The sequence below is a fragment of the Eurytemora carolleeae genome, unplaced genomic scaffold (genome assembly GCF_000591075.1).
Source record: "Eurytemora carolleeae unplaced genomic scaffold, Eaff_2.0 scaffold580, whole genome shotgun sequence".
NCBI classification, from domain to species: domain Eukaryota; kingdom Metazoa; phylum Arthropoda; class Copepoda; order Calanoida; family Temoridae; genus Eurytemora; species Eurytemora carolleeae.
Genome location: NW_019396497.1, coordinates 70215 through 88648, shown reverse-complemented (window position 1 = coordinate 88648; position 18434 = coordinate 70215). Strand labels below are relative to the sequence as shown.

Below are 18434 nucleotides of genomic sequence, written 5' to 3'. Positions count from 1 at the left end.
ATCTTACAAAACATTGAAATCTATATTTCCTGTTTCTATCTTTACATTGCATTGTACTCTCGATTATAAGCAGTACTACTAAACAGTACAATTTATGTACATCTGTTCACTTCACTTCTAGGTTTACTAATAAATATCCCAAACCTGAGCTTTTTTCATATAATGAAGTGTGCTATTCATGTACACCTTTACTTCTAGTTTCAATTGATATCTCAAAACTGTACAATTTATGAAATTTGTACACTGTACTTCTAGTTTCAGAACAGTATGCTGTAGTGCAGTGTTCAGTCAACCAAGGTTATCATGAACAATTACGAAATATCAGGGAACATTCATTAATCAATCTATCAATCAATCAATCAGTCAATCAATCAATTAAAATTTAAAATTTCCGTCAATCATTATTAAAGTGGTTCAATTTTTTAATAAAAAATAAATAGGTCATTTAAAATATGATTTCTTTTCCAATTTGTTATTGTCTAATAACCAAAGAGAATAGGATATATATTAGAGTGGAATTTTCTAGAAAAGTGTGCCATTTTGTTGTACTGTTTCCATACTAAAATACTAAAATTAAAATTAAAATTAAAATTAAACCAAATTATGACATAGGCTGGTTTCATAATTGACCAATGATCATTTTACATAGACTCTATGCCTTTAACTTTACAAACGATGATTTTTCATTATAACTATAAATTAAATGATGTTTTTTATTCATCTAATTCATTATAAAGTTTATTTTTACAGCTTTAAAAAATTCGAAATTGAAATGGATAGTCTAGGGAACATACTGTATTAATGTAGTATACTGCAAATAATTTGTGAACATTTACATGATTTGTTCACTTTGAACTCCTTTCAGGCTGAAAGGGACTGACAAAATTTATACCGAGGGATTTCTAAATTCCACTCTAATATATATTCTATTCTCTTTGCTAATAACTCCCTAAAAGTTGTACTGTAGGTTGTAATGCTATTCTGAAATAAAATCCAATAATTTATTAAGTTTCATGATTAACATGTTTTATTTGTTCATGCACCAAAGTCAGTGTTAATCGGAATTTCATGCTTGAAAAGGATATTATGAATTTTTTGAAAAATTAAAGAATGTTAAATAAATGTTGAATGATAAACGTATACGTTAGTTTTAATAAGTAAGAATTACTAGCGTAAGAAAAGGATAAATAAATAAATAAAAGTATAAATAAATGAATAAAAGGATAAATTAATGAATAAAAGTTTGAATAAATGAATAAATGATAAATAAATGAATAAAAGTATAAATAAATGAATAAAAGGATAAATAAAGGAATAAAAGGATGAATAAATGAATTAAAGGATAAATAAATAAATAAAAGGATAAATAAATGAATAAAAGGATAAATAGATGAATAAAAGTATAAATAAATGAAAAAAGGATAAATAAATGAATAAAAGGATAAATAAATGAATAAAAGGATAAATTAATGAATAAAAGGATTAATAAATAAATAAAAAGATAAATAAATGAATGAAAGATGAAAGAGTAAATAAATGAATGTGTAAATTAATAAATTAAAAAATGAATAAATGAATTACTAGTTTCCCGTGGAACGAAGGGATTTGGCCTATCTCTAATATATCGTGGCCTAGACAAATTCCCGGTAAAAATATTTTTGATCTCATTTTCTCTTGTAAAATATCTTTAAATATTATTTTACAAAGTATGTTATGAAAAAACTTAGCTTTTCTTAAAATATTATTTTTTTTAAAATTTAGTTTTGAAAAATATTTTTAAACGCATTTAGTTTTTTTTAAGTTTCTTTAAAATAATTTTGATTAACAAAATTGAATTTAATCATGTCTTTATAAAACTATCGACGAAAAAAAGTGAAAAAATCAAATTATAATTTTATAAATTTAGGCCCCCGAGACAGGAATATTCGTTGCTAGGGTAGTTCCAGGGGGCAGTTCGCATAGGTATTTTTTAGTAAGAAAATCATTAATTATTTAAAAAACATTTTTCAAAATAAAATTTTCTCATGGTAATATGCTATAACAGCGACATGCAAATTGTTGCTTTTTAACATGTTTACATTGTACAATTTAACTAAAGTTCTGATCGGAGCTGTACATGATGTACGTGGGCACATTTTAGCTAAAAAATGTCATTTAAATAAATATTTAACAATAAATATTTGAACGAACCAAAAAAACGTTTTTTTTTTCCCCATATATTTTCTAATAGGTTCAAAATTTGGCAAGAACGCCAACGTTTAAAATAAACAAGTTTGAATGTTGTTAAAATTTTAGAGTTTTTTATGTAACCTTTGAAAGTCCAACAACCTTTAATCTTTTAAATGAACAAAAAACGTTTTCTTGCATGTTTTCTCTCAGGTTCAAATTTTGCTAAGGACATTTTATCAATAAAAAAGTTTGAAATATGGTTGAGTTTTTGTGGAACCTTTGAAAGTCTAAAAACAAAGAGAATAGAATATATTAGAGGGGAATTTAAAGAATCTCTCGGTATGAATTTTGTCAGTCCCTTTCAGCCTGAAAGGGAGTTCAAAGTGTACAAATCATGTAAATGTTCACAAATTATATGCAGTATAGAGTACATTAATACAGTATGTTCTCTAGACTATTCATTTCAATTTCGAATTTTTTAAACTGTTAAATAAACTTTATAATGAATTAGGTGAATAAAAAACATCAATTGATTTATAGTTATAACGGAAAATCATTGTTTGTAAAGTGAAATGCATATAGTCTATGTGAAATGATCATTGGTCAATTATGAAACCAGCCTATTTCATAATTTGGTTCATATTAATTTGAGATTTTCAATAAAATGATATTCCAGGGCCCAAAAGGTTATATAGCATAAATATGTAAAGTACACATGCAGTATGGAAACAGTACAACAAAATGGCCGTTTTACACTTTTTTCTAGTAAATTCCCCTCTAATATATAATCTATTCTCTTTGTCTAAAAACCTCAAGTGTTTTTAAAACACCCATTTTTTATTATCAGTAAATGCGGACTGCATTTACTGATAATAAATAGCATATAGATTAATACAGCTACATATATAACTAAAGTATGCTGCTATTGTGCTAATTATTTGAGATAATCTTGCAATATATAGTACTGTACATATACATATTACATATACATACACGTACAAACAATTCATGTAAATACAAACTTACGCATATTCTAGGTTTAAATGAAGCATGTATGAACTAGGAATTATCGATGAGTTGTTGAATTTAGAATAATTCCTTTAGGAAATTCGGCATGATCATGCATAATGGGGTGGGGGGGGGTAGAAGGCCTATGGCCCATTTTTAAGGTAAAAAGTAACTGTTTGTTTTAAATAGCCCAGGACATTTGTACCAAAGAAAATGAAAATCACATATCCTTTAGAAAAATATACACAGGCTTATTCACAAAATATTTCATATAAATTTCTGTTAACAAGAATCATAGAAAATACAGAGCGTCCCATATTATATTGAATTGTCCCCAAGTTTTAACGCCAAAATACGCACAAATATATATAATTCTCGAAAAACCTATTTTTTTCTGCATGCAAATTGTTATATTAGCCCTATAGATTTTTTAATGATTCATTGTTTTTTAATTATCTGATTGATGGCGGAAATCGAAATTTAGAGCTTTATAAACGATCTAATATGTTATGGGACACCCTGTATACAGTTGTCTCTTTTTGGGGGGTTATTGAAGTATAGATTAAGATTAAATTGGAGACCCTCATATTTTCGTTGGAGACCCCCAGATTCTAGTGGGCGATCCCCAAATTTTCATTGAAAACCCCCATATTTTCATTGGAGACCTTCAACTTTGCATTAGAGACCCCCAGCTTTTCATTGAAAGCACTTCTACCTTTTCGTTTTCGTCTGGGAGTCTCCAATGAAAATCCGGAGATCTCCAACGAAAATCTGGGGGTCTCAATGAAATTCTGGGGATCTTAAATGAAAATTTAGGGGTCTCCAACGAAAATATGGGGTCTCCAATGAAAGGGGTCTTCAATAGTACTCCAATTATGTAGATTTTTTTCCCAGACTCGGGCGAGAATATATATATATATATTTTTAGAATGAATCCTAGAATGTTTACAATTTTTTTTCACAAAATCAAAAATCATTTCATTTTCATATGATACACTTCTATTTTAAAGCTGAAAAATTCTTCTTTTTATAATCTGTAATGGGGTTGTGAGTTCTTGAAATAGGTAGCTACATTAAAGAATGAATGAATTTATGAATGGATTATTTATCTTTAAATATAAAGTAATAATCTCTGTTTTTCGTTTATTTCTTTGTTTGTATGTTTGATCATAGCAGGAGGATGATAAGTTAATAAAAGGATGAATAATTGAGAAAATGAATGAATAAATGTGTTACAGGGCTGGATTACAGGAGGAATGGTAAATGATTAAATCAATGAATAAATGAGTAAATGAATAAATCAATGAATAAATGAGTAAATGAATGTATTAAATGGCATACAGGAGAATGATAAATGTATAAATGAATGAATAATTGAGTGAATGAATGAATAATTGAATAAATGTGTTACAGTGCTGGATTACAGGAGAATGGTAAATAAATAAATCAATGAATACATCAAAGCAAAAATGAGTAAATGAATGCATTACAGGGTGGAAAGCAGGAGAACGATAAATGAATAAATCAATGAATAAATGAGTAAATAAATGAATAAATCAAAAATTGTATCACAGGGCTGGATTGCAGGAGAACGACAAATGAATAAATCAATGAATATATGAGTAAATAAATGAATAAATGTATTACAGAGCTGGGTTGCAGGAGAACGATAAATGAATAAATCAATGAATAAATGAGTAAATAAATGAATAAATGTATTACAGAGCTGGATTGCAGGAGAACGATAAATGAATAAATCAATGACTAAATGAGTAAATAAATGAATAAATGTATTACAGAGCTGGATTGCAGGAGAACGATAAATGAATAAATCAATGATGAGTAAATAAATGAATAAATGTATTACAGAGCTGGATTGCAGGAGAACGATAAATGAATAAATCAATGACTAAATGAGTAAATAAATGAATAAATGTATTACAGAGCTGGATTGCAGGAGAACGATAAATGAATAAATCAATGAATGAATGAGTAAATGAATGAATAAATGAATAAATGTATTACAGGGCAGGATTGCAGGAGAATGACAAGGTTCTAAGGATTAACAAGAAAGCTCCAAGGAACATTATAAATAATAATAATAATATTAATATAAAATATCTTTTTAAAAATAAATTATAAAACTAATAAATATTTTAGATTTTGAACGTCTAGGACTTGTTCAACACTTTACGTCGAGTTTGTTCATCAATAATGTTGATGCAAAATTTTATTTTAATGATAATGATAATGATAATGATAATGATATCAAAGCAAAAAGTAAAACTTGATTTTTTTACCGATAAAATTGAATTGGCTTTTATTGTTATTAAAAATTTGTAAAAAGCAGGAAAACAAATGTTTGCTTTTTTTTAAAATGTTTTTTATAATAATGCAGAGATGTGGATGAAGCAGTGAATATCATTAAGAAAGCTGGGAAGACGCTTCTTATAACTGTTGGAAGGAAGCAGCCAGATATTATTCAAGGTAAACAGCTTCATTGATTATTTGCAAGCAGCTTGATGTGACCATTTGAAGGAATCAGCCAGATATTATTCAAGGTAAACAGCTTCATTAATTATTGGCAAGCAGCTTGTTTTAACCATTGGAAGGAAGCAGCCAGATATTATTCAAGGTAAGCAGCTCCATTAATTATTGGGAAGCAGCTTGTTGTAACCATTGGAAGGAAGCAGCTAGATATCATTCAAGGTAAGCAGCTCCATTGATTATTGGGAAGCAGCTTGTTGTAACCGTTGGAAGGAAGTAGCCAGATATCATTCAAGGTAAGCAGCTCCATTGATTATTGGTTAGCAACTTGTTGTAAGCTTTGGAAGGAAGCAGCTAGATGTCATTCAAGGTAAGCAGCTCCACTGATTATTGGGAAGCAGCTTGTTGTAAGCTTTGGAAGGAAACAGCCAGATCTCACAAAAGGAAGACAGCTATTAAAACCCTTCTGGTAAGCAACTTGTTCTAAACATTTTGAATGATGGAGTCAGATATCACTCAAGCAAGGAAGGCAGCTCCACTAATCCTTGCAAGGTTTGAAATATGATGTAAGCGTTTTTTATCGAATATGCTAAATGTTGATTAATAATGAACAACAGAGAGGAATTTTCTACATCATGTTCGCCCACGAAAAATAAAATAATATTTTGATCAGAAAATTTTATATTAAAATATACTCTCTAAAGTTATTTGTATTGACCTACCATTTTCAGAGTGACATGCTCGATTTACAACATTTCCATTTTCAGAGTGACATGCTCGATTTACAACACTACCATTTTCAGAGTGACATGCTCGATTTACAACACTACCATTTTCAGAGTGACATGCTCGATTTACAACACTTCCATTATCAGAGTGACATGCTCGATTTACAACACTACCATTTTAAGAGTGGCATTCTCGATTTACAACACTACCATTTTCAGAGTGGCAAGCTCGATTTACAACATTACCATTTTAAGAGTGGCATGCTCGATTTACAACACTTCCATTTTCAGAGTGGCATGCTCGATTTACAACAATACCATTTTCAGAGTGGCATTCTCGATTTACAACACTACCATTTTCAGAGTGGCATGCTCGATTTACAACATTACCATTTTAAGAGTGGCATGCTCGATTTACAACACATCCATTTTCAGAGTGGCATGCTCGATTTACAACACTACCATTTTAAGAGTGGCATGCTCGATTTACAACACTTCCATTTTCAGAGTGGCATGCTCGATTTACAACACTACCATTTTCAGAGTGACATGCTCGATTTACAACACTGCCATTTTCAGAGTGGCATGCTCGATTTACAACACTACCATTTTCAATGTGACATGCTCGATTTTCAACACTACCATTTTCAGAATGGCATGCTCGATTTATAACACTACCATTATCAGAGTGGCATGCTCGATTTATAACACTACCATTTTCAGTGTGACATGCTCGATTTACAACACTACCATTTTCAGAAGGGCATGCTCAATTTACAACACTACCATTTTCAGAGTGGCATGCTCAATTTACAACACTTCCATTTTCAGAGTGGCATGCTCGATTTACAACACTACCATTTTAAGAGTGGCATGCTCGATTTACAACACTCAGAGTGGCATGCTCGATTTACAACACTACCATTTTCAGAGTGGCATGCTCGATTTACAACACTACCATTTTCAGAGTGGCATGCTCGATTTACAACACTAGCATTTTCAGAGTGGCATGCTCAATTTACAACAATACCATTTTCAGAGTGGCATGCTCAATTTACAACACTACCATTTTCAGAGTGGCATGCTCGATTTACAACACTAACATTTTCAGAGTGGCATGCTCGATTTACAACACTAGCATTTTCAGAGTGGCATGCTCAATTTACAACAATACCATTTTCAGAGTGGCATGCTCAATTTACAACACTACCATTTTCAGAGTGGCATGCTCGATTTACAACACTAACATTTTCAGAGTGACATGCTCGATTTACAACACTACCATTTTCAGAGTGGCATGCTTGATTTATAACACTACCATTTTCAGAGTGGCATGCTCGATTTACAACACTTCCATTTTCAGAGTGGCATGCTCGATTTACAACACTACTATTTTCAGAGGGGCATGCTCGATTTACAACATTACCATTTTCAGAGTGGCATGCTCGATTTACAACAATAGCATTTTCAGAGGGGCATGCTCGATTTACAACACTACCATTTTAAGAGTGGCATGCTCGATTTACAACACTGCCATTTCCAGAGTGGCATGCTCGATTTACAACACTTCCATTTAGACTTATATCTGATTAACAATGATGAAGATATTAAATTGTCTTTAATTATTAGAACTTTCCTTCATTGTTTCTGCAGTTTGCTGCAACACAATTTCGCAAGTCACTATTTAAAAAAATCTATTTTTAGCTTGAAAGATATCAGTTAAAGGGTACGTATATGAATCGGACATGTCACTTTATAAATGAATAGTTACTTGAAATACCGTTTACAGTCCCTTTAATGTTCAGGAGACACCAAGCCAGCTCCTAGGCTTAGTGTTGTTCAACAACCTGCTCCTCTCTCCAGATCCGGTTCTGTCAGGGTGGTGCAATCAATCAATCAATCAATCAATCAATCAATCAATTATTCAATAACTTAATCAGACATGGTCGACTTGTGTTTGGCACAATTTTTTATCCTAGATTTTGCACTTTTTGATTTTTTCTCAATTTTTTAAAAGCTTATTTTTTAAATCCCCCAAGCTTTTCACTAAATTTTTTTCAATTGCCTTTTTCATTCTATTTTTAATGCTACGGGGGATTCATAAAACTGTGGACTAGGAAGACGACATTTCTCGTTATTAAAAAAAGGGTTCATCACTCGCTTGTAAATTACCTTGTCGAATGATATGGGTCTGTGTAACTGTACAGTATAGCCTGCTCAGTGTACAATTGCTGTGTTTCATTTTCACCCTACTATACAGGCCTGGTGTCCCACATCATATTGAATCGTTTTAACTCTAAATTAGGATTTTCGGCACTAATATTAAAATTTAAAAGAATAAAACATCATTTAAAAAAAATTTATACGGCCAATATAAATATTTTCTACAATATTTACTAGTGTTCTTGAGTATTTTGTGTGTATTTTGGCGTTAATGCTTGGAGATAATCCAACATTATATGGGACGCTCTGTATACAAAGTCGTCTTTATATTTCTTAGTTTTTTTTCAACTGCATGACATATTTTTAACTATTTTAATCATAATTTTTATTCTTTATCTATTCTTTCTTTGCAGCTGCTGGATTGAATCTTCGTTGATGCATGAACAATGAATGAATTTAGTACATTTGTTCGAATATTTTTGTGAGTCATACTTATAATCACAACAACATGATATGATTTAGCTTCTGTTAGATATGGCAGAGAAGTTTTAACCCTATTCCGGCTGGCGGGGGGGGATCCCTGGGATCCCCCCTGATGTTTTTTGGAGATAACTTGAAAAGTGTTGGTCTGAGGCTGTTCAAATTTTTTGACTTTTCTAACTATTACAAGCCCCTTACTTCAGGCTTGAAGCAGGGCTTTTATACCAATTGTCTGAATCCTCAGGCATACTGCCTGAATGCCTTATTTTACCTTTACTCGACTAAATCCATATTTAGACCCACTTCCGGTCATTGTATTTCGACTTTTTATAGCTCTTTGGAAAGCCTCGAACAAAAGGAAGCAGATTGCATTATTTTTGCAAAGAAATTTTGCATATATTCTTGCACAGATGCCTTTGAAGAGAATTTGCATATTTTCAGTTTTTCTTGAATACAAATTTAGTTTTAGTAAATTTTGCAAATATTTTTGCATATTTGACCCCGGGACCTCCCCCCCAGTCTATTTTGGGTAAACCAGGCGTCAGCCTGAAAAGGGTTAAGTAAGGAATTGAATCTTTGTCACTTACCCAGATTTTCTCCTTTCTATATCTTTGTAGCCCAATGTCGTAAACCTAAAATTTTTCAAACTGAATTCTGTTAGGAATAAGTTTAAAATATCAAAAGTTTACACCATCAGATTTCAAAGATAAAGGGACTAGAAAGATTAAGTTTGAAACAAAAGCCCCTTTCATTAGGTTGGTATTATTTTTTATATTAAATAATTATGCCCCCCACCTCCCCGGGCCCCTCCCCCCCTCCCCGGGCCCCTCCCTTCCATGGTTCCGCCTTTGCCTTGCTGCAATTTTTATTAAAGTTTTTTGATCTGTCATTATTACGATTTTCTAAACCGGTTTGGTTTCCTAATCTGATCAACCTCAACTGCTAATTAATATTCAACTCTCTCAAACTAGTTTAAAGTTTAATTGCATCTTTTATATAGTTTTATGATTAGATTTATTATTTTTCACGGATTTTCTTGACAAACAGGACTCAGCATTTACGGGTTTAAGTTGCTTGGATTAAAAATGAGATTTACCATGAAAAATGTCTCCTTTTATCTGTACATGTATCGTAAACTTTAAACGACGATTTTCTTATATACCTTCCTTCTCTTTCATATATATGGTTGCTGCTGCTACCATGGTTACACAACATTTAAAAGTATTAAAGGGACTATAAGTGAAATTTATAGTGACCCTCCATTTAAAAGACGGGTATGCCATTGCTCTATTTACAAGGGTATACTCTTGAAACCTGAATCTGATCAATAATGTTGAAGATAATGTCGTTTTTCTAGCTTGAAATTCTAATAATTTCCTCACATTACTTTTATAGAGAAACAACAAGTGAAAATACTCAGTCTTCACAATTAAAAACATGGATATATAATGCATACTTGTTCAAACAAAGTTTTCAAGGGTACCTTTGTGAATATTTGTGCCACTTTATCAATAAAGGGCCCTTTATTGATAAAGGGGCACTTGAAATTAAAATATTTAATTATGTTTAATTCACGTTTAATTTGATATCATAACCTTTTCATAAAAAGCTTCTCTCAAGCTTTATTTCTCTTTTTCTCTGTTATTTAAAGGGTGTGCTCACGAAAAATGAAAGGGGGTATAGGCTTGCGGAGAAAAAATACTAATATTACTTCTATCTGTTGCATCTATAAGGAGAAAATTGTTGAAAACAACTCAGACCGAAGAACGCAGCGTCCATACAAATTTGGAAAGATGCAACATTCAACTCGGATCATAAACAAATCAAACAAATAGTCATCGATTATTTTTCGACGCATTCGTAAATAATTGATATTTCATAATATTTTATATTTTTCATGATCTGAGAGTCACTTTTGAAAACATTTATTCCTGTTTCGAGAATTTTTGATAATGAAGACGACATTTTCATATTTTCCAGGAACGTTCGAAAATTCAGCACCATTGAAAATTTTTTTTAATCAAATATATTATGAAATATTAACTATATACGAATGCGTCGAAAAATAATCGATGACTATTTGTTTGATTTTTTTAGGATCCGAGTTGAATGTTGCATCTTTACAAATTTGTATGGACGCTGCGTTCTTCAGTGTGAGTCGATTTTAACAATTTTCTCCTTATAGACGCAACAGGTAGAAGTAAGATTAGTAGTGATCAAAAGCGCTTATTTTTCGCCGTAAACCTATACCCCCTTTCATTTTTCGTGATCACTCCCTTTAAATTTAAAATTGCAGTTTCTTTCAAGTTATAAGATATAACCATAGAGAATAGAATATATATTAGAGGGGAATTTAGTAAATCTCTCGTATGAATTTTTTCATTCCCTTTCAGCCTGAAAGAGAGTTCAAAGTGTACAATTTTCACAAATTATATGCAGTAGAGTACATTAATACAGTATGTTCCCTTGACTATTCATTTTAGTTTCGAATTTTTTAACTTTTAAATAAACTTTATAATGAATTAGGTGAATAAAAACATCATTTGATTTATAGTTATAACGGAAAATCATTGTTTGTAAAGTGGAAGGCATAGAGTCTATGTGAAATGATCATTGGTCAAATATGAAACCAGCCTATTTCATAATTTGGTTTTCTTTTAACAATAATTTTTTATTTTCTATAAAATGATATCCCAGGGCCCAAAAGGTTATATAGCATAAATATCACTCTATCCCCGTAGTAAATTTGAATTCGAACAGGACCTGCCCAGTTTGTACCGGCCTGCCAGATAACAGCGCGTACTTACCCGATCCTATGGTACAGTGCGTCGCCCTAACCAGACTAACATAAGACAGGGGTCAATTTTCTTGGCATAGTCCCATGTGAGGGCTAACTATGACAACTCCCATGGCTCGTTCAGACTTTTTACAGTACCTGGCCTAATCCTAGGCCTATTTGACCGACCCCACTGGCTTAGTCCACCGTGATATAAGCATATAAGTTTACGGTACTTTTTACAGTACCTGGTCTAATCTTGGGCCTATTTGACCGACCCCACTGGCTTAGTCCACCGTGATATGTAAAGTACCCTTCAGTATGGAAACAGTGCAACAAAATGGCCGTTTTACACTTTTTTCTAGTAAATTCCCCTCTAATATATATTCTATTCCCTATGGATATAACTCATATTTCTAGCGGAATCTTACTTGATTGATATTAAAGGTTCATGAAAAACCAATTGTCTAAATCGCTGAGAAAGTTTAATTCTAAAACATTAAACAGAGATGTTGCTTAAATTTTTCTTCAAACCGGAAATCGATAAACGTTGAATAATATTTGCCCTTTCCAAAACATTTTTCATGTCAATTTTATTTATTTAGAAATAGAAATATTGAAAATTTCTATTTAAATATAACATTTTTGAATGATTGGATCTATAGGAGTATTAACACACAGTTTGCACAGAGCCGCCCACAGACACCAGATAGGTAAATCGTTATATTTTCTATATAAATATATAAACTATAATATAATACATATACGTCAGAGACTTTAGGACTCAACACAGAGGAATGAACAAGAAAAAAAAGATTTTTTAAACATTGTAAAATGTAATTCAGTATTTTTTGCTGTTCATGTAAATTCTATAAAAAATTTAAATTTCCCTTTTTAACCACTTTTTGTTTAACCAGCTATAAACCTTCCCTGAGGCCCTGTCAATGTGAATTGAGACAGTTCCAACAAAACAAATGGGCCCGCAATCGGTTCAGGCGCTTTGTAGTTTATTTTATACAAACGAATAGACAGGACTAGATAAGCAAAATATATGAATAGATTGAGAAAGTGAAAGAGATTTTTATTTTATTTACAAACGAACTCGAAGAGTCTTAATTGTAATCCGATCAAGACCTTTTTCCATGTAGAATTAATTTTATTCAAAGCTAGTCACATTGTTCTAATTCTATAATCCACATTTCTTTTCTAACTCACGTCAGAGACTTTTTATATTTCAAAATATGAATTTAGTTAGAAAAAATAGTCTAAGTTTGAAATTTGAAAAGTTTACACCATATCAGGTTGCAATGATATTGGAGAAGAAATTTGGTGGTGTTAGGGGCGAGTGTTTAGTCACTTTGTTTATAAATGCATTTATAAAAAAATTGAAGAAATAAATTATCAGCTAATTTTTAATAATTTTTCATATTAGAAACTGTCTTTCTTAAAAATGTATTTAAAACTGTCCCCAAATTGCAATCGCAATACATCTAGTGAAATATAAAGACGACTGTAAGTAGTTTCTAAAAAATGAATGAAACTGATCTGAAATCTTGAAAATAATGAAGATATCACAGCTACGGCAGGTGCAGCAGCTGATGGACCAAATATTTGCTTCACGGATTTTCATCGAATAATAAAAAGTGCAAAAACCACAAAAAAATTTCACGGCGCGTGGCTTTAAATTGATCAGTTGTCTAAAGAATTTATTTTCTAAACATTGATTAATTAGATGTTTTGGTCAAACACAGTGTGAATTTGGTTTTTAAAACACAGGGGGGTATTTATAATATAATATTTAATAATTATTTATTTTCAGCTCTGAGGAAGAAGATGAACGAAATCAAGGAAATTTTCAACAAATCTTTTTTAAGTTTTCATAAATGATTTGACAAAGAAACAAAAATATATAGCTAAACGAAACCATCAATGTTACTCTGTAAGAAAAAAGAATGAATTCCAAAGAAAGATCAATATAAATTTTTAAAATAATAATATAACGGGGTTAAAGTTAAATTCTAAACCACGTTGGATTGAAGACCTAAAGGAAGTGTAAGACCCTCCATGCAAAGATGCCAATATCCGATTTGCAAGTGTAACCTGATAACCTTAATTTAATAAAAAATGTGGAAGATACCGTCGTTCTCCTGAACTGGTAATTTCTGTGAGTTTCTCCGTAGCTTCTTAGATAAGATAAGATAAGATAAGATAAAGTTTATTGCTAAAATACATGTATCTGTATACAGAACGAGTTTACAATTACAAATTGATGATTATATTAACAGTACAAGTATAAAGCAATTAGGTGGAAAATAGCTCTTATCTGTTTTGATTATTTTTTCCACCTAATTCTAATAATGATAACTACACATTTCAATTAAATAGATTTAAGGATAACTATTAGAGATCAGGGTGCGATTTTATCTTATGCAAAATAGTTTATACATTAATTAGAAGCTTATAAACATGAAATTCGCAGGTTACTTTCGCAGCTAAGCTTCAAAATAAAATAAATAGTTAAAGAAACAAAAAGATAAATATCTAATTAATACTTGATCATGATTTCAAGGGTACCGTTGTAAATTGGACACTGCCATCTATACATGGAGTGTCACATGAAATTACATGTACAGTTCCAGATATTAAATGGCGCATTTTAGAACAGCTGTTAATTAAATGGTGCACAGAAAACAGCTGCATAATAATGGCTTCCGTTCAAGCGTTCATGGTTGATAAAATAAATCTCGGCAAAGAACAGTGGAGCGTGCATCCGTGATACATGGAATGGCCTGATCACCTTAATTGTGCACGATAAGCAGGAGTCAAAGCAATTATGCAGTGTACGCATACCTTTTCTCTTAATAAGTGATTGTATAGCTTATTAGTTAAACTATTTGCTTTGAAAAAAACGTCAATTACATTCCTTTCATTTCGTCTTCCAATTCTACAGTTTTCTGGTTCTCACTGTATAATGAAAAAGGGTCTGAGCGTTTTTACTCGGTATATTTCGTTCTGTATTCTATGAAAAAATCATAATAATGAAATAACAACAATATCCCAAAACTAATACAATATTAACAGCGGTAACACTCCGTACGCTGTACAGTGTACAGTATACTGCAATTACAATATATGAAATGGTAAAATTTAGCTATAGCACCTTTTTTCATATTTATATGGACTCCTCAAACTATAAAGCTAATACAATTAGATATAATATAGAAAGTGTTCAATGATTGCCAAAACAAAAAGGAATTTTCTAGTTCCCTTTATTTAAAGCGTGGCATTATTAACGTTTTCTAGCGATTCATAGGTTTTAAGTTACCAGTGTAAATCATTTATGGCAGTTTTCATAAATGGAAATCTTTAATTTGAAATGACAAGCTCTGTTAGAGCTCTGTAAATCTAGTTTTTTTAGCAAAATAATGAAATATAATCATGCCTGTTCAGCTCAACAACAATATCAGCAACAGCAGTTTGAACAACAGCAGTTTGAACAACAACAATTTGAACAGCAGCAGTTTGAACAGCAACAGTATGAACAACAGCAGAGACAACTGCTTGCCGAACAGCAACTGAGGCAACAGCAAGCGGAGCAGCAAAAACGTCAGCAGCTTGTGGAGCAGCAACAACGTCAGTTGTACGAACAGGAGCTAGTGAGAGAAAGAGCAGCAATAGAAGAGGAAAACAGGAAGCTTCAATTAAAGGTAATAATACAAAAAAGATAGTTTTTTCTGAATCCTTTATCATTTAATTTTTCTGTCTAGCAACAAGCGCTTGCTAGGCAGCAGGAACAGTGGAATATAGAACAGTTATGAGTGTCCACAAAAAATTTCAGCCCAATCGGTCCAGCCGTTTGGCCGGCTATAGACAACATATATATATAGGAATAGGAATGTCTTGTTTTATTATAATACTAGCCGGAGGGTCCGGCGTTGCCCGTGGAAAAAAAGATTTGAAAAAAATAAAAAAATTTAGCCTATAACACCCCTCGGCCAACCCTGAGTGTCCACAAAAAATTTCAGCCCAATCGGTTCAGCCGTTTGGCCGGCTATACACAACATATATATATATATATGAATGTCTTGTTTTATTTTATATATATAGATGTAATTCTCTCTTTCTGGTTGACTAGTACAGTGTAATTTTTCTATTGTAATTATTCGGGCAGAAAATTACCCAATATCTGGATTCTACCAGATTTATACAGATCACAAGTGTTGTTGGACGGGGTTGTTTTTTCTTGTCTAAATTAATCTTATTTTTGTATTTCATGATTTTTAAATTTTTTAACAATTACAGCCAACATTTCGTATTTAAATCATAATTACATTTTTTTTTGCATTTTTCTATTTCGAATAATTTTCAGGAATCTGCTCGGTCCTTGAACCATCAGGATTATATTGCAAATGTTCTTGGTGGGGTCGGAGGAGGGAGCAGGTTATTTTTTTTTTCATTAAAAATTATTTATTTAATTTTTTACAAACATCCCCTTTAAAACTTCTCAATAAAATTCTGTATATTTTTGTGACATTCTATACAGAATGACATTTTAAAATCAATCCACCTGTTGTAAAACTCAGGATATGATTTTTTTATCAGTGGTAATATTATTATTATTATATATATACAATGAAGACGACTTTTTTATCTAAGTTTTTATTGTTAACAAGCTTTTTTCGATTCATATGTTTACAAGTAGTCCAAGAGAAGCTTTTTAAATTGACAGCTTCTCTTGACTTCTATATTTATATGTATCCAGTTGTTTAACAGCTTGATATATATCAAAATTTAAATCAAAAGTCGTCTTCATTGTATTGATATTATCGCCTACCACTGTAGCCCAATGAGCATAAAAACACAGAATTGTACAGTATGATTTTCAAGCTACTGCAGTTAAAATATAGCTATATTATATATAACAACATCTGATAAAAATAAGATTGCTTAATTCCTAGTCCACAAATTTATACTAGTCCCACTGCATAAATACTTCAGTTAGCTACTATTTCTTTTAAATTTGTTATTTTGTTTGAAATCGTAAATTTTATTAAAAATGTAGAATTCAAATTCCCTTTTTAATAGGGACGATGCAGTTCTACCAAGACGATCCGTTGGACGAGGTAGACAAATTGACGAATCTTCCGGAGACGAGGGGGACTTTAATCCAAATCGTCGCGCTAAATCTGTGGGTGCAAGTGGACGATTTAGGTCGAAATCTCCAGGTTCCTTCTCCGTTAAATCAGGGATCAGTCTGTTCGACTTGTCGGAGATGTCTGCGACCTCTAAGATGTCAAGGTATGTCTATGACCTCTAAGACTAATATGTCCAAATTACACAAGGAACATGATACTTGACAAACAAGAATCGTCAAATCTAAGTATTGGGACATTTTACAAAAGGATATTATTTTAATGGACATTTTATTGACAGGACGTTTTAAAAATAGGACATTTTATAGATAGGACATTTCTTATATAGGACATTTCATATATAGGGCATTTCATAAATAAGGCACTTCAAAAATAAGATATTTCATAAATAGGACATTTTATAAATAGGACATTTCATAAGTAGGACAATTTATAAATAGGACATTTCATAGATAGGGCATTTCAAAAACAGGATATTGCAAAAATAAGACATTTTATAAATAGGACATTTCATAAATAGGTCATTTCAAAAATAGGACATATCAAAGACAGGAAAAGTTCTCTAGTTCTAAGTTCTCTTGTTCTCTAGTTCTCTAGTTCTCCAGCTCTCTAGTGTTTAATAGTAATGTTTAAGTTTTATATCTTTGCAACCTTATGTGGTAGACTTTTGTTATTATAAGCTGTGAAAACCAAAGGTTTTCAAGTTGCAAAGATAAATGGATTTTAAAATTGAGTTTAAATTGAGTTTCTTCAGTTGATCTTTTTTTTTCATTATTTCCGGGTTCTCATCCAAGCATTCAAATACCTACAGTAGTTTTTACTACTATTATTATCATTAATAATAATTATGTACATAGAGTGCTATAGATAATGTAGCTCGTAACTATCGTGATCTTCAAGCTAGTTCGGACAAAGTGCTTCAAGTAAACAGGTTAATTCAATATAAATAAGCCAGTATTAGCCTGACTTCTAAGCATGCATATTGCATATTATTAAAGTTCTCAGAAAAAACACAAACTTTTTTTCCTAATATAAACTAATTTGAACGGCTCCAAAATTTTGCGAACTGTTACAGAAATAATATCGTCTTCCTCGCCCTGCGGAAAAATATAACTCTTTTCTTGATTTTGTGCTTTGAGTCTATCTGGCACAACAAATATAAACCAAAAGAATTATATTTGAGAGAAAATAGCAATACACACAATTAGGCATTTAAATATTTTCATATACTTTTTAGCTCTAAACAGTGTTCTGATATAAAATTTTTTATATTTTATTTACGTTCAGGGATTTAAAATCTCAAGTCAACAAGCGTTCAACAGATGTTAAGGTAAAAATTATTAAAATTTTATCATTTGAGAATTTATAAATGATTTCACAACAATATTATTTTAGACTCGTAACAATATTATTTTAGACTCGTAACAATATTATTTTAGACTCGTAACAATATTATTTTAGACTCGTAAC

At 31.3% G+C, this 18434-nt stretch overlaps 2 protein-coding genes and 1 long non-coding RNA gene across 3 annotated transcripts; all 3 read left to right on the top strand.

The window, feature by feature from the left end:
- Window positions 1-230: 230 nt before the first annotated feature.
- Window positions 231-13734, top strand: LOC111704400 (discs large homolog 1-like protein). The gene is made up of 8 exons (XM_023476625.1): window positions 231-325; window positions 1585-1646; window positions 1907-1962; window positions 5205-5258; window positions 5576-5664; window positions 8198-8271; window positions 12478-12524; window positions 13631-13734. The coding sequence occupies exons 1-8, from the start codon at window positions 304-306 to the stop codon at window positions 13692-13694; spliced, it is 468 nt and encodes a 155-aa protein (XP_023332393.1). The 5' UTR covers window positions 231-303; the 3' UTR covers window positions 13695-13734.
- Window positions 13735-15221: 1487 nt separating this feature from the next.
- LOC111704399 (integrator complex subunit 4 homolog) lies at window positions 15222-17142 on the top strand. Its single transcript, XM_023476624.1, has 3 exons — window positions 15222-15518; window positions 16181-16251; window positions 16897-17142. The coding sequence occupies exons 1-3, from the start codon at window positions 15237-15239 to the stop codon at window positions 17126-17128; spliced, it is 585 nt and encodes a 194-aa protein (XP_023332392.1). The 5' UTR covers window positions 15222-15236; the 3' UTR covers window positions 17129-17142.
- A 644-nt stretch (window positions 17143-17786) lies between these two features.
- Window positions 17787-18372, top strand: LOC111704398 (uncharacterized). Its single transcript, XR_002765816.1, has 3 exons — window positions 17787-17895; window positions 18252-18294; window positions 18360-18372. It is a non-coding gene; the product is annotated as an uncharacterized LOC111704398 (long non-coding RNA).
- The last annotated feature ends 62 nt before the right edge of the window (window positions 18373-18434 follow it).